Source organism: Ascidiella aspersa, chromosome 5 (assembly GCF_963924565.1).
Source record: "Ascidiella aspersa chromosome 5, kaAscAspe10.2, whole genome shotgun sequence".
Lineage (NCBI taxonomy): Eukaryota > Metazoa > Chordata > Ascidiacea > Phlebobranchia > Ascidiidae > Ascidiella > Ascidiella aspersa.
The window spans coordinates 25,853,416-25,870,214 of NC_139451.1; the positions used below are offsets into that span (position 1 = coordinate 25,853,416).

At 35.0% G+C, this 16,799-nt stretch overlaps 1 protein-coding gene across 2 annotated transcripts; it reads right to left on the reverse strand.

The window, feature by feature from the left end:
- Window positions 1–980: 980 nt before the first annotated feature.
- Window positions 981–15,268, reverse strand: LOC146145631 (kelch-like protein 12). 2 transcript variants are annotated; one of them, XM_083389651.1, is made up of 12 exons: window positions 15,086–15,268; window positions 14,579–14,702; window positions 11,600–11,753; window positions 10,886–11,103; window positions 10,493–10,639; window positions 9,069–9,153; window positions 8,621–8,709; window positions 7,714–7,906; window positions 6,790–6,978; window positions 5,188–5,331; window positions 4,256–4,391; window positions 981–2,788 (listed from the first exon to the last, which is right to left on the reverse strand). In XM_083389651.1, the coding sequence occupies exons 1-12, from the start codon at window positions 15,136–15,138 to the stop codon at window positions 2,677–2,679; spliced, it is 1,644 nt and encodes a 547-aa protein (XP_083245777.1). In that variant the 5' UTR covers window positions 15,139–15,268; the 3' UTR covers window positions 981–2,676. The 2 variants fall into 2 exon arrangements, with proteins under 2 accessions (XP_083245777.1, XP_083245778.1); XM_083389652.1 differs by lacking the exon at window positions 9,069–9,153 and having other exon boundaries at window positions 10,489–10,639.
- Between the last annotated feature and the right edge of the window lie 1,531 nt (window positions 15,269–16,799).

Consider the following 16,799-nt stretch of genomic DNA (forward strand, 5'->3'; position numbering starts at 1 on the left):
GCGAAACCATTCAACGTTCCTCAGATAACAAAACGTAACGTAATAATGCAGAACAAACATCATCGGTGTTACGTCATACCTTGGCGCAACCAAATGCGATCGATTTATATACATATAAATATATATATATGTTAATTTCAGACTCGCGACTCAATTTTGGAAACATAAAGGCGTTTATATTGTTCACTTAACAGCGTCATTTTGTTTCTTGCCTTTAAATCACAGCACTACGAGTTTCCCAAGAAAGTCCTAAAATAAATTCCACTTCCAATACTCTCAGAGTAGCAGCAGGTCCAGCCGTGAGAAAGCAATTTAACAAAAAGGCAAAATACATCCTCCTTAGGAGCTTGTGGGACTTTGTAAGTTCCACACATAAATCTCCTTTAAAACAATTCAAACTGCAGAACTTGATAAATCAACGTTTCATTACGATTTTAAATCATCTGATGGAACACAAAATTCATCACACCATTGTAAAACTAACGTGATACAAAATTATATATCAAAAATTCTATAATAATAAAAAAAGGTATGACTGTTTACATGGAAGACGCTTAAGACAAATTTATGGTACCCAAATACACACAGTCGATTTCATGAAGAAAAACTTGAATTAGAACACCAGGAGTAAAAAAATCAGTGGCTTCGTCAAGTGCTCTTTAAAAACGCATGGTTGTCTCAATGAAACTGATCATGAGGATAGTACATTACAGCAGATGGCATTTTATAGGAAAAAACGGGCCCGGACATGCATAGTAAAGAGGGACGGGCAATTAATTTGGAAACAACATGTTTAGACAAGTTTCATCGAAATTAGTTCACTACGTTTGGCCGATTTTGCACGAAAAATCAAAATAACACTTTAAAACTTCTATCACCAGACAGTATGTTTAAATATATCGTAAATTATTTTTCAGTTACTCCGCAACACGTATCCATGAAATGCTGAAATAGTTTTTTAGCGTACTGGAGATGTTCTTAACAAAAAACTGTTTAAGTTTAAAAGACTGAAACAAATAACTAAGATGAGATTTCGCATATACAATCCATTTTTGACTGCAACCTTGTTTCATGCGAAGGTCTAAAAATGCTATTCTTAAGACGTTATACGAGACTACTAAACCTAAACAACATAAACATTGGCCCGGCTTTTCAAATCTATGGCCTGAAGACTATTTATTTTTGGCTGTGCTACAAATAAGAAAAGTTTAATAATCTTGTTGGATATAGTTTAGTAAAGTTTAAGAAATTTACATTTTAGCATTGAAAAGGCTGTGTTCGGCGATTATTATTGACTTAAAAATGTTTTATTTCACAAAATGTTGACCTACTAGGAATAAATAGGTTTAAACAATGCATTGTTGTATTATGCAGTGTTTCTTAATCAGGTGAATGGTTCACCCCAGGCTGAATAAAATATTTGCAGGGGTGAACCAACCAAAAGGGGTAAATAAGGGTGAAACGCCAGAAATGAATGATAGCTTGCGAGCAGAGCGGATATTCCGGGTGTTCAACCTGTTCCAGTATATAGACCAGATCATGAGACAAGGGTGAATGAAATCTGGAGATATATGCTAGGGGTGAACAAAACTAAAACAGTTTAAGAAGCACTGGTATAAAGCACTAAATTAGCGTTTGTCGTCGTCAGTCATTTGTTTTTGATGTTTTACTGACAACCGGTGGTTCATTTTTCAGTTATTTTTCCGGGAAAAAGAGCTTAGTTGGTATTTTTGGCATATTAAGAACAAAAACAATTATAAAAAGGCCAAAGAAAAACAAGACATTGGTTATATGTTAGAAAATTAATGGGTACAGTCTGGTTGAAATAAAAGTTAAAGAAATGGTAAAAACAATTGCAAACAAAGACCTAACATATTTATTGAATTGGGAAATAAATGCAAATTATCCTCCAAAAAAAGACATAGTAAATACCGATCAATACTTGTCGAAATCAGAGATACACGACTATCCGAAGAAACACAGTTCGAGCCGAACCTAATGCAATGAGCCAGGCTTGTGTGGTTAAGTCAGCCGGCTTTCATGTTATTCCTCTATTAAGATATAATACAATTTAAATGATGTTGGGTGTAACCAACAACCAAATTTTATAAAATAATAAATTGAACGACAGTTTAAAATAGACCACTGCAGTTTTGGCTAAAACTATGTTTTAGGATTTTGTAAAAGTTTTTTGTAACCTAACGCGTTAAGTTTGACAAACTTTAGAATTTTTTGGACAAGTCAAAAAATAATCACCCTACTTAATACTAATCGTAAAAACCGAAATTATTAAAACTGAAACGTGAAAAGATTGGGTTAAATGTAAGGCTTGGTTTAAGTGCCGATACTACTACTATAAGTATCGGGTAACGATATTATTCCGATAATTTCAGACACCACTAGTTTCAATTTTTGTTCTGGTCTTAAAACCAGGTGAATCGAACCCTGATTTTTTTCACAGTGTTTAGGGCTTTAAGGCGCATGAATTAAGGTGCATAGTGTTGGTGAGTAAAGAAAAGTTAAAAAAATAATAGTCAACAATATTTTTCTAAAAAGTCGAGCTTAAAAACGTTAAAAATCTTGCTAGTTTTTTTTTTTTTTTTTTTTTTCACTAGTGCTGAAACGGTCTTGAACTTTTCGATTTTGCATAATATAGAAAATGTGTCACAGGCAGGTTTAAGAAATCGGCACCAGTCGGGAATAGCTCGCTTTGTCAGCGCTCTCCTTAATGAACCTCCATTCTGATGACGTCAAGTCGTGATCGTAAAGCCGAAGAAGGTCATCGTCACTGAAAATGCAGAAAAGTCAGAACGTAATTCAAAACATTTAAAATGGTATGTGGCTTGATAATGTATTGCAAAGCCAAAAAGGTCGAGTCATTTTGATTGATGTGATTAACTGAAGATGATACAAGATCGTATCGAAACGTCTTTATAATCAAGATGATGTCGATCTACTCAACCTTTTTGGCTTTGCAATACAATATCAAGTTAAATCAGCACAGTTTGCAATTCCGTGGTTCTAATTTTTTTTGCGAAGCCTTTACAAAAGTTTGTCGGAATTGCTACGCACCCAGCGACAGCAAATTTAGTCATTTTTTTATCTATTTGTTCATTTTAAAAATTTGTAAAGCATTCCTTATACAAAAAAGTTAAAAGTTTGTACAGGAAAGGGTAAATTTCAGGTTTAGAGATTAGTTCTACATATGGTTTCGGTATTTAGGTAATTCTAATCGTTTTTTTTTAAGTTTAAGAAGCCCTAATAGAGATTAGTGCAGGGGTTCTTAACCTTTTTTGTATGTTTTACCCCTTTAAACAAAGATGAATATCAGATTTACCCCCATTATATAAAATAGTTCTCATCTATTAGAAAAAGGAAAGTAACAAATTACATCAGGTATAATCAATGCGACGGGTTCCCTTGCTTTCGGCAACGAGTTGTTGTCAAAATATTCCAGTTTGTTCTTTTTTTTTCATTTCAGACTGGACAGTTTGGTCTATTTAACGCCAGTTTTTGCTCATCATAATTGGATGAGAATTTGCTAGGTGCCATTTTAAAGGAGCCGGTTTCATGGTACAGTTTAAAAATGTTTCCACCCCCGAGACACACTGAGGAACTTAAAGACCATTCTCAATAAGATATTTAAATCTAAAATTAAAATAATTTTTCTGGTACTTTCTCTTCTTTGGGACATGCCATTTTTAAGATTACATTTTTGTTACTTTTACAGACTATAATAACCAGTCAATGAGTTGTTTAAAGCCTTAATCATTGGACTAAAAAGAACAACAATAAACTAACTTGGCCCGTTAAGCCGTACCCACTACCCAGTGACAAAATTAGGCAATCACATGTATAACCAGCACTGACATTTTAAGGTCGATGGAAGTAAATAAAAGTGTAATAATAGTAATTAATTCCGTGTATTTATATCTAAAGTGTTAAATACATTCATTAGATACCTTCTTGTAAGTTCAACAATATTTACAACACACACAAACAATCAGACAATTTGTTATTGACTTTTTTGTTGATGCGTTTCGCAATTACGCATTCTTAACAAATATACTTAAAAAGCGTAATTCACACTGCATGTCGTACCCCCTGCCTTGGTGCTTCGTACCACCGAGGGGTACATGTGCCCCTAGTTAAGATCCTCTGAAATAGAAGGACAATAAGCCTACTCGATTTGAGTGAATAACGAAATATATTGGTACTAAGGCCTTGGTGGTGTCGGTAGCACCAATGTGTTTACCCGATTATAGCGATGACGATCTTCCCGTGCGCCACGCAAGCGTCTTGCAAACGAGCCACGTTGGTCAGTCCGTTTCCCACCACGTTTCCAGTTGACGAAGAGAGGTCGTACTCTTGCATGGCCAGCGTGTTGTTTTCTGAAGGTAAGGAAAAACGGCCATTCGGTCAACGACAGCATTTTTATTAAAGATGTAATTAAAGCACGGCGTTGACGTTTGTTTGTTGTTTTTAGGAGGAATAAACGATTGCATTTTTACTCGAGATCGTTAGTCAGGAGTCACTGAGGGGCCATGCCCCCCCCCCCCCCAAAAAAAAAAAAAAATTAATAAATGTTTTACTCTTAATAATTTGTTTTGTAGCATTTAGGAGCAGCACCACAAAAGTCGATCACAGGCATGCCACACCTTCAATTATCATGCATTGTTACGTCACAAACGATGTAGTTAGTATAAGGTTTGCTATACAATTATGTAGTTTTACTACTTTTAGACAGTTTTTGCTCTTTGATTGGTTTTTGAGTATTGCGTTAACACTTAGTCAGTTGCTGCTCAAAACGGTTTGCTAGCATTGTTATTTGTGTTCGCTACGGCAGTCAATACAATGACAAAAGTTAAACAAAAAATTCCAACTTTTTGGCTCCCCCAAAAAAATTTTCGGCTGGCTACGCCACTGCTTTGCACTAAATGTGAAATATTTGAAATAGCCTTAACTTTGATAAGTGACAGCGGTTGTCTAGCCCCGCAAGGTATCAAGGACTTATGCAGATGTTATGAAAGGTATCTATATATTTCGCCAGCAACAGCAGAATCAGCCAGCCTTAACTCGAAAACGAGTTTTATTGCATTAATATATTTTATATCAATATAAGGTTTGGAAATAGAATTTACATGGTCAAGTGAAACTACTAAATGCGGCATGTATACTTGTTATGACCTAGGGTTAAGATGTACATCTGATCGTTTACTGCGATGGCTTTTACACATCCAACCGGGAGAGAATAGATATCTTCGGTGGAATTGTTGGCGGGGTCAAATGCTTCACAGGTCAGGAGGTCGTAGTTCAGTGCAAGTAGATTCCCTGCGTAAAGAAATGGCGTTAAAAAAAACGCTGGGTAAAGGGTGGTTTATAAGCGTCAGCAATGCTGTTTTGACTTTTGAGTAAGTTAGTTAAGACTAATGGTTTATTAAGTGTGTTTCGCGTATTTCTCTGGCTAGACGAAGTAACTCTGATAGCTACAAGCTGTAATTAAAGTAAAAATAGGCGTCGTTATCAAATTGCGTTAATCGTAGCACGCGAAAAGCAGCCAACGAAAAATATGTTCGTTTAATATTTACAACCAAAATATAACGATTCTTTCCCGGTCTTGTCGGTTAGTTACAAAGTCGTAATTCTGCTTTTATGTAGTGTGTTGTAGCTGCGGCTTTAGCCACGCGATAAAGGCCAATCTAAAGAAATCAGCAGCTATTTAAAACTTTCAGCACGTCTGCCTATTGAACGAAAAAAATGATGATATGCGATGAAGTAAAGGTCTCAATAAACTTTACTGTGCATTAGATGTAAATATAGGAGAAACTAATTAAAACTGGTTTCCTCTTTTTCAAAATAATATTAACATCTAGTAAAAAGGCAGCGCTTATGATTTAGGTTTGAACCCTGCTACTTATAGGAAATTAGGAGACAAACGTGCTTGCGAAGCAGAGACGACAGATTCAAAGTTCTAAGTGTTGTTTATTTACAAGATGGAAGACTAAAATGTCCTTTATTTATTTAGATTTATTGAAATTGGTCTTTTCGCTTTAGAAGATTTTTGGGCCGTTAAGATTAACGCCAATTTTCAACAAAAATACTTCCGTAATGCTACAAACTTGCCCTTAATAAGAAATAAATCAACTTGCAATTGTATATTTCGTTTTCATACCCGGATTATCATTATGGAAAATAATAAAAACAAAACCTATTTTAAATGTATCCACAACATGGAGATCCACTCGCATAACTTGAATAACTAAACAGAATACACTTAGAAACGCCAGGCTTCATAAGTTAATTTGATCATATCTGACCAGGGTTGCTACTCAATTTCATGAAACAAAATTTGGAGACATTAACAAACTTATAAAAAACTTTTTCAAAAACTAAAATTTGGATCGCTTGACGTTTTTTGAAAATAATTTGAAACCAACACAGTATAAATGTCATGGTCAACACCATAAAACACACTTCTAGCTGTTTTTTTTAACAGAACACATGACATAAGCTAGACATAAATTAAGTTCAAAGACTTTTCGAGGACTTTTGGGAAAATCTAAGGTTTTAGAACGAATTTTCAATACGTAATCAATTCAAAGTCATTTCAAGACTGTTAAAAAATTAAGCACTTCGTGGAAACCCATTGACGCTATAACCTCTACAATAAACGCATACAAGAATTTCGGATAAAGTGTATCAATTTAAATTTGTTCGCCCCATGCACGGTCTTAATAAAGCACGTTTGTTAAAAGGGGTTGTTTGATTGAGCAAAGATAAACCACTGACCGTCGATGACTATTACGTCTTGTGCAGGTTTAATCAAACTACTTGGCGAACCAGCAGCCAGACAAGGTTTAGTTCGAAGTTGATGAGTGGAAGAACTGCCAAAGCCAAAGCTGGTAGAACCGAAACTGGAATCTGGATTGTTTTGTTGGAGACGTTTGATAATTTTATCTCCAACAGCCCAAATTTCGCCTGCAAAAAATGAAATCCTTTATTATTGAGATCAAGTGTTTTATATTTCGGGGAAATGTGGGTTCACAGGATTCCAGTAAAAAGGCGGAAATTGAAATCCCATCAGAATTAGACTAACGTTTAAAACGGAATAAAAACTATAGACCGCCAAATAAGATTGAAACAACCTGTCGAGCGTTCAAACCACGGCCTTCGATCGGCGATGCCAGTACGGCGGTGCACAAACGTCCAACATCTTAAGATACAGCCGAGAAAGGACTGTTTGGTTAAAATGGTTAAGGTTCAGGACTTATTCCTATGTACAGCCTATACACTATATGCAAGGTGAGAACATCAAATATCACCTAATACAAGAAAGGTATCGGTGCCTAATCCATTTTAGTAATGGTGTGCGGTCAAACGCAGCGTTTTTTACTTTAAAAAAGAAGGTTCCCGAAAAACTTTAAATACAATCGAAGGTGACTAAACTTCTTAAAAAACACAATCTTATGAATTTTGCTAATTTGACCTAAGGAATGACGTCATTTGATATCAGAACGCACTACCCTTTTTACCCAACATATCGGGTATAGGCATCAGTTTAAAGTACGAGTTATATCAGATATCCCTGCGTTGTACAGTAAGTTGCTCAGGTAAAAACAGTAACGTCGACACATTTTTTCATTGCATGCGTATTGTGTATTGTAATAGGGAATTACCAAAGTTATAAATAAATATATAAATAGCTATACGCACCTTCACAGTTGGTCGCAACCAACTTGCGACGTTTACAGACAGTAGGACCGGCTGATTCCCAGCCACACCGTCTACGTTTAAAATTCAGTTTCACGCAGGAATCTGTCCTTTCTTCGCCAACAATTCCACCGATCACGTAAAAATAGTCTCCGTGGGTTATTAATCCTGCGTCACTGCGCTCTTCATCGCGCCTCTAGTTTAGAATTACTGTTATAAATACCATAGTATACCCTATGAAAATTTCCTCCTTAGTTATGGTACAGGCCTGCACAACATACGCCCGGTGCAATCTTTTTTAATCAGCCCGCGACGTAATAAAGTCCGTTTAAAAACAATTGACGACTTGCTATTGCAAGATATCAACAAGTTATTGGTGGTAAGCTTTTAAGGCGTTTTTAATCCGGAACCTATATCGCTTGTTTAATGTTAAATGGCATCTGGGTCGAAATTAATTAACACGCTGGTTACGGCATTGGCGTTTTCTGCAATGTTTCATAACGTAACGATCGTTCTAAAAGTGCAGGGCGTTATTTTGGTCGCGTGAACTTGTTTACTAGAATTTTTTCTGTAAATCGAGTTTTTTTTTTTAATTTTCGCTCATCGAATGAGCAAGGCCAGGGTTCCTTATCAACTAGGTAGTTTTTTGGTTGTTTAAACTGTGTAATGGTAAAACTTTTCGCTGCCTTTACGGTCTACCTTTTTTTTGAGATTATTTTAGCCCATAACACATCTTTGATGGTAGAACAGTGTATAAATCACAATTTTTCCTAAAACGATATACAATAAAATGGTTGCATCAACGTTAACATGCGGTCCGTGAAGAATAATTAGGGGAGGTATTTTATTCGCCATGCCACCCCTAAACTATGTTGAAGTGTAAAGGCTTGCGCTTGTGTGTTTCATTTACCGTTTTTGCCATTTCTTCTTTTGTCAATAGATTGAAGAGTCGTAAGTCGGTGGAAGTATCATTCATCACAAAAATACATTGATTTAAACCTGCATATTCATATGATAACACGTTTTTAAAGATATATGTTGACAAATAGTAGGAGTTGTCTATCATAAATATTGCGATTTATATTTTGGTAATAACAGTATGCAATGCTATTTATCAGTTTAGTCAAGACCATTCACAATACCATATGCATTATGCAACAATAAATTATCATAGCAGGGTTGAACAATACACTTTTCTAAATAAAACTGAAAGTTTGAGTGCATAGGTTTTTGTAAGCTCTTTTCCATTTAGACAACACAACTTTATACATTTCTAGCATGGACAACCTTTTCAAAAACTTTAACAAAACTTCCAATTTCTTAATTTTAAATAATAAAATGTTAGTGTTAACAAATACCTATTTCTGCTTTAGTTTTTTTCACAATAGTAACAAGCTGGTTGATCATCAACTTCGCAAAACCTGACAACTCTAAACAATTTTCCTGTAGAGATTTATAATTGTATTGTAAAACAGGCCATCAGGGTTTACCGAGGTGTACACATTGTGTATTTTGTGATTAGGCCCTTCTGGAGTCGTACTGGCTAAAGATAACGGCAAACGGCACACATTATATAGTACACCTTATGCCTTTCCGAAAAGGCAAAATCAGTCAACCTGGTCAGGATTATAGTTTAAGCAAGGTCAGGCTAGAAAAACAACTAGCCTGGGGTGAGGTTCGAACTCACGACCTCCGGTCATACCGGAACACACCTGGGCGAAGTTGGCGCGCTGGATTGGTTTTGGGCAATATCTCCAAAAGTTGTGACGATACAAAGTTGAAATTTCTACACAATCCTTATATTGCTTACATCTTTCCAGCAATCACACTTTTAACGAAAAAATATTAATATTCATTTTTATGAATATTAATATTCAGCTATATTAACACCTAATTTTCAAACTTTCTCGCTAATTTTTTCACGAAATAAACTACAAGACATACTCTTCAAAATGAGCCATCGCTTGTAGTCAATATCAATCGGGCCTTGCTTTAATATGCGATCAAAAATTTCATAACTGCTCAAATTCGACATATGGCCTTTCGATTTCAAATGCCCCAAATACCATCTAATATTCACGTTAGAGATCTGAAATTTTCACACACGCCTTATAATAGCTTCAGCAATCCAGCAATCACACTTTCAGAAAAAAATATTAAAAAAATATTAATATTCATTTTTATGAATATTAATATTCAGCTATATTAACACCTAATTTTCAAACTTTCTCGCTAATTTTACACACGGGCTGGTTGTTTTTCTAGCATGGCCTTACTTGCAGTATAATCCTGATTAGGCTGACTAACGGTAAGCCTTAGTGATGGCGTCCGGTGCACATTGGGTATTAGGTTAAATCAGTGCTTCCCAACCTTTTTGGGCTTGCGGCACCCTAATTATGAATATTTCGCGGCACCCTTGCTTGTATATTTGCTGAGTGATTAACTGTAACGTTACAAAAAACGAGATTGAAACAGCACATTAATTGTGCAGCAAGGTTGATAATGTCTTATTAATAATTGGCACTTTTGTCCTACACAAAAAAGGTGTATCATGTAGCTTACCAATAGAGGAAAATTGGAATCTTAAAGAATTTAAAACATCTCTCTGCACCCTTGAGGGTTAAAAATGGCACCCTAGAGTGGCGCGGAACCCCGGTTGAGAACCACTGGGTTAAATTTATAAGTACAGAAATTTATTTTACACAAGTGAATTTTCTTTGTATCTGAAAGTTTAGATGAGAAAACACTAACAATGCGGGGGTTGTTGTGATCTAATACCTACTGCTTTTGTTAAGTTGTCCAATAGATACAGTTTTCTAAGTTTTTCAATATTGATCAGTGAGAATAATTCTGGAAAGTATTGCCTTCGACTTTCATCAGCATTTACCCATTTTTGAATAAAAGTTAGGGCGACTTCTTCAGATTCACACTGCATAGAAAGAGTATTAAGTTAACTGAGCTCTTCTGACAAAAAAAAAATAAAAAAATATTTGTTTATAAAAACATTTTGGTTAATACACATTTAGATGTATACTTGGGATACAACCATTAGGTAGTATTACAATTTAGTAATAAGGGTTGAAAATACACATTATAAAGCCTTCTTTTGACAACTTCTTAACATTAAAAATAGTTACAATGAGTAAGTGTACATCAGTGTAATTGTTTTACTTACACTGTCAGATTTCAACTGAATAAAACTTTGAAAAGTTTTGAAGTCCATATCAGACATTACATCGTTTTGTTTGACAATAGCAAAATTACTTCCAAGGTATTTTTCAATTTCAGATTCCAACTTTTCGTTTTGAACTTTTGTTGACCTTATCCATGACGACAAACAATTACAGAAATTCAGGTTCTGGATGACAAACCTTGAACATTGTTCTTCCAAATCTTGTGAATAGAAAAAAAGTATAGCTTGTTAGACATATTAGGCATTACTAATTTATTACCCAATATTATCAGAAGTAAACAATGCCTAAACAACATTATCCTGAAACAATTGCAAAATACTTTATTACATCACAAGTATTTTAGTTAATCATTGCTTACTATAGAAATTATAGGCGCCAAACTTTCAAAATTGGACGTAGCCTACACTAACACAAGCGGGTATTTCTGGATTATAGCGCTTTGTTTATTTGAAGGTGCAACACTTTTGCAGATGGTACTTCTCCCCATGTAATTCACATGTAGTGAAACTTACTGGTGGCATATATATATTGCGCTATCTTTATTATTGTGTTCACGGAAGTACATTTGCACCTTAATTGCACATGACACTTGGTCAAATCCAGGGTGTCAAAAGCACCCTGCACACCCACGTTCGGCGCCTATTGTAGAAATATCTCTAATGAGTATTTACAGGACAGGCATTGATAATCCTAACCTTCTATTGCTAAGTAATTTGCAACAGCATAAACATCAAATGCATTTTCTTCTGTTATGGCATAAACTCCGCTGTACAAAAATGTAAGAATCCCTTTCAAATCATCTGCACTGACCCCTTCAATTTTAAAGTTGCGTTGATATTTGTCATTCATCTGTAAGAACATTAAAAAATTACAGTTTTTAAATTTTATTTTTTAATTATTCTGTAAAACTGCAAAACCTAAACCGGTATTCAAGTATTGGCATGAAGTTAAAAAATTATAAGCTAACTATCATAAACGAAAAACAATGACAAGCAGTTACTAAAAAAAAAACTGTTTTTAACCAATAATCTTTTTTATAAAAACAGGTAAAACATAAAATCATTTCTTCAATTTTAACAGAAATATATATTCGCCTATAAGGCATCATCAGTTTCTGTACAAAAAGCAAACATGAAAAATGCCAAATATAGAAGTTCCTAACTACCTAAAGCAGTGGTTCTTAACCTGGGCGCTACCGCCCCCTAGAGGGCGCTGTTGATTTTTTAGGGGGCGGAAATACTCAGGGGGCGCTATATTCAGAAGGTGAAACAATATTTACCTCACTGTATACCGTACTCTTGCTTTGTATAGGCCTACTAGCCAATCTTTTTGTTACGTCATAATGCGCATCGTCCGGTCTGATGCTTACTTTATTCGCTTTTAAAACGTAGTTGGTCAGTCAGTTAGCTAAACTTCAGCTTCGGCTAGTTTAGGGTTATATATATTTTGTAGATTTGTACTATGTAATTGAGATATAATCTGCAATTGTGTTAAGTTATGAGTATAGTTTATTGACTATTATTTAACACACTTCTAATTTATTGCTGTTACTTGTAATTAGCCAAACCTAAGATGAGTAAGCAAAAGCGAAAGTGTCGCTAATACTCAAGTGAATACTTAAAATATGGTGTTATTCCTTCTGTGACTAATGGACAATTACCAATGTGTTTAATATGCGAGCAAACTTTTACAAATGAAGGAATGAAACCTTCAAGAATGATTGATCATTTGAAGGCAAAGCACCCCGAAAAAGCGAACAAGGATGTTGCATACTTTCGTGATCTGAAAGCAAAATTTGAAAAACGCCCCACCATAGGAGCACTATTCAAATCATGCGGAAATGAAGTTGAGAAAGGACTTGTTGCATCTTACAAAGTTTCAAAGCTCATTGCAAAATGTGGAAAACCGCACAATATTGGTGAAACTCTTATTATACCAGCAGTGAAAGAAATCATCAGTACTATGATGGCCACTCAAAAAGATGTAACACCTTCGATTCCACTGAGCAATAGTACTGTGTCTTCCAGAATTGATGAAATGGCAAATGACATTGAAAATAAACTTTGTGATGAACTCAAAACAACACAGTTTTCTTTACAGCTTGACGAGACAACACTACGCGACAATGAAGCTTTGCTAATGGCTTATGTGCGCTATATAAATGCCAGTCGTAAAGTTATTGAGGAGTTTCTGTTTGCTGAACAATTAGAGGTTGACACTAAAGGCTCAACGGTTTATAGGGCAGTTGAACAATTCTTTAAACGGAAAGGAATTCCACTTTCGGATGTTATTGTGTGTGCAACAGATGGAGCACCATCAATGATTGGACGCCATCGTGGATTCCTGGCACATCTCAAAAGAGAAGTTACAAACATATTTACAATCCACTGTGTCATTCACAGACAGCATTTAGCTGCAAAGCATCTCAGTGACAGATTGCATAGTACCCTGCAAGCTGTTATCAGAGCAGTGAATAAGATCAAAGCCCATTCATTGAATGACCGCATATTTCGCCAGCTTTGTCATGAAAATGAAGAAGAATTTAAACGGCTCTTGCTACATACAGAAGTCCGGTGGCTTTCAAAAGGAAAATGTCTACAACGCTTTTATGACCTCTATGATTCTGAAGTTTAAATTATTGGATGAGAAAGTGAGTTCAGATTTGGAAAGCAGAAGAGCAGACGTTGCTTATTTGTCTGATATTTTCAACAAATTAAATGAGGTCAACATTAAATTGCAAGGAACCAAAATGTGTCTCATCAAAGCAAAGGGAATAATAATGGCATTTATTTGCAAATTAGATTTGTACAAAAATTGTTTACTAAGGTTAGACTTAAATCAGTTTCCTAGCTTAAAAGCCGTAAAGGAAAACCAAACCGATGATTCATGTTTGTCGGACACTGATCTAGACTGCTATTCCTCTCATCTTCAAGCATTGAAAGAAGAATTGTTGATCAGATTTAAAGATCTCAAAGAATTAAAAATACCAGAGTGGGTTGTAAATCCATTCCAGGCTGATGCAAACAATGCTGATCCAAATCTAGTTGAAGAACTTGTAGACTTGCAAAATGACTTTGAAGGTAAAGTGTTGTTTCAGCAGATTGGCTATGAAGCTTTCTGGCCAAAGGAACAAGTTAAATATCCTCATCTTTGGGAAAAAATCAAGTTATTACTGTTAGCATTTCCTTCATCATACCTGGTAGAGAAGGGATTCAGTTCGGTCTTGCAACTCTTAACTAAGCAGAGAAATAGATTGCAAATATGTAAAAGGGGTGATCAGAGGCTCTGTTTATCAAATATTGAACCTGATATAATTAAGTTGGCAAATTCTCACCAGGCCCAAGGTAGTCATTAAATACATTTTTCCTGCTTTATAAATGTGTATTTTTGTATATTAACCATTCTCTTATTATTTCTGTTATAATATCGCTTCTCTCAAATACAAGGCAACCGGATTGGTGATTAAGCCGGTCTTTTCACTATACTCATCATTTTTAACACAGCCCTTTCATTATGGTGGGCGGCAGACTATGGAAACCTCTGAAAAGGGGCGCTGGAGGAAAAAAGGTTAAGAACCACTGACCTAAAGTGTTTCATCTATTTTTAACCAAATGTAAAAAACAACCTTAGTTTCTCAACCTAATTCTACTGCTTATTTTACCAACCACAATTACCTCAGTGGTGAACAGTTTATCGAAAAAGGTTGACAGCATTGATAAAACATTTTTATGCACAGGAAACTCTTGGTCGTCGCACAAAAGTGTAGCATCGCAATGCTTCTTTTCTTGCAACCTATCTCTAAATTAAAATAAATAATTCATTTAAAGGGCAATTTAAAAAAAACATAAAAATATAAACATGGTATGAATCAGAAAGTTATTTTTCAATTTATACATTATACGATTTATAGTGTAAGTTTGCTTTATTCAAACAAAGAATCAAGACCATATCAAAAGTTGCTCACTCAAAATAAAGTTATTATATTGGAAATTCAAGAGACAGTTTTATGCATCATATTTAAAAAAACAAGACCTAGCACATTCATAGGAACAAATTACGATTTTTACCCCAGACCATTAAAAGTTTAAATAGAGTAGAAAATTATTATTTAAAGTGAAAGCCTTTTTAAAATATTATAAACTATAAAATATAGATGTTAAGAGAAAATTTCCCAAACTTACAAATTAAGTTTATTCAGAACTTTACTTCCATGTTCAATAGCAACGTAGTCCATATTAAGAAAATAAACTACTCTTCAGGAATGAGGTTAACCTTGAAAAATGTTTTGGAATTTACTTACTGTGCTCAAATAATACTATAAAAATATAAATCTGATAAGTTGATAACACAAATAACTTTTTCCGTTGAAGCGAAACCTATAGGTCCTCTATGGGGCTTTCCCTAAAATACAAAGAGTCGCAGTTTTTTTTCGCGAGTTTAATAAATGTTGTTTTATGAACTGCGAATCCGAAGTTTATAACATCTAACTTTGCACATAGCATCACTTTTACTGTAAAACAATCGAGTACAACTTCGTTGTTTTGATTAAGTTTTATTAGTTTACCAATAACATGGTATTAATTCTCAGAATCGAAGTTTTTCGAAATCTTTTGAAATTGACTCCGTTTGACATACAGTCAAGGGGGGCTACTTTGAACACTTTTTAAAGTTATTTTTCTGTATTTTTTTACTTTTTATGCTAATTATCTGAAATTTGGTCAAAATTGGGGCTGTGTATAGATATTTTAAATGGTAGTTTTTCTTGTTTAAAATATCTCAATTTGGGGGATTTCCCGCCAAATTTCTATGTGTTCAAAGTTAGGTAGGGGCCATTCTAACTTTGAACACTACATATTACAAGCACTTTAGGGCTTAATTGACAAGCTCTGTTCAAAGTTAACACTTCACATAGCATTATTAGTAAAACAACTTGGGTATTTAAAACAGGTTTAGTGAAATAATTGCCAAAAAAGGGTACTTTCAAGTAAGAAGGGCCGCACTTTCTAAAAAATCAAATCCCCCCCACACACACACAAAATGACACCGGGTGGATAGAAAAATAAATATTTTTATTTAACAAAAGTTCAATAACTATACATCTAAAAGAACAACGAACAGCTAAAACAATTGCTTATGCAAACACAATATTTAGGGCCCACTCAATTTTAGGATCAGGAAGCCCGAAAAATCCGCGTTTGTTAATGCTGGTATCTACTATGTTGTGCTTCTTCATCCCACTCATAGTCAACCTCGTCGACACAGTATGGCCATCGCCAACCTTTACCATACTTTGCTAAGGTAGAAACCTTGGCACCTTCCTTAGCCATTTCTATCACCTTTCAAGGGAATTTTTTTTTCGCAGTTTTTCGAAATTGACTCCGTTTGACATACAGTAATAATATCATTTGTTTTGGTCTTACCTTGGGTAAGTGTTGTAACCGCAGAACATTTAAAATAAAAAGCTTACAATAAGACTGACCAAAACCAACTTGCGCCGAGTTATTTCTACATGACACTGTCTATTATGCTAACTATTCCTCAGACATATAAATACCGGTAATAAGCTAAATTTATGCTTGTTCCATTATAAACCAATATAGTAGGCAACAGCCATTGTCTTTTGTGGTTGGCTAAGCGACTGAGTGGGACACGCAAACGTAGGATACCGGAGTCAGACAGGAAGCGTGATAGGCTACGTAGACATATACATGCTAGGCCTCTTCTAGAGCTTAAACCAGAACACTTATTCCACCAACCAGTCAGCGGATATAGAATTTTCTAGATCCCGGTATTCAGAAATAACATCATGAATACCTAAAAAATGGCCCTGTAGATGTCATTAAAGCGCTCGTGTGAATGTGCATTTTGTGCAATTAAAAATTACAAGGAATAGGA

Bases quoted from the DNA above. Each gene is read 5' to 3' on its own strand.
- LOC146145631 (XM_083389651.1), bottom strand. From the start codon at position 15,138: ATGGACTACGTTGCTATTGAACATGGAAGTAAAGTTCTGAATAAACTT. The intron at 10,640-10,885 runs GTAAGTAAAACA...CTTTCTATGCAG, and splicing joins TTCAGTTGAAATCTGACAGT to TGTGAATCTGAAGAAGTCGC. The intron at 7,907-8,620 runs GTAAATGAAACA...ATTCTAAACTAG, and splicing joins AAGAAGAAATGGCAAAAACG to AGGCGCGATGAAGAGCGCAG.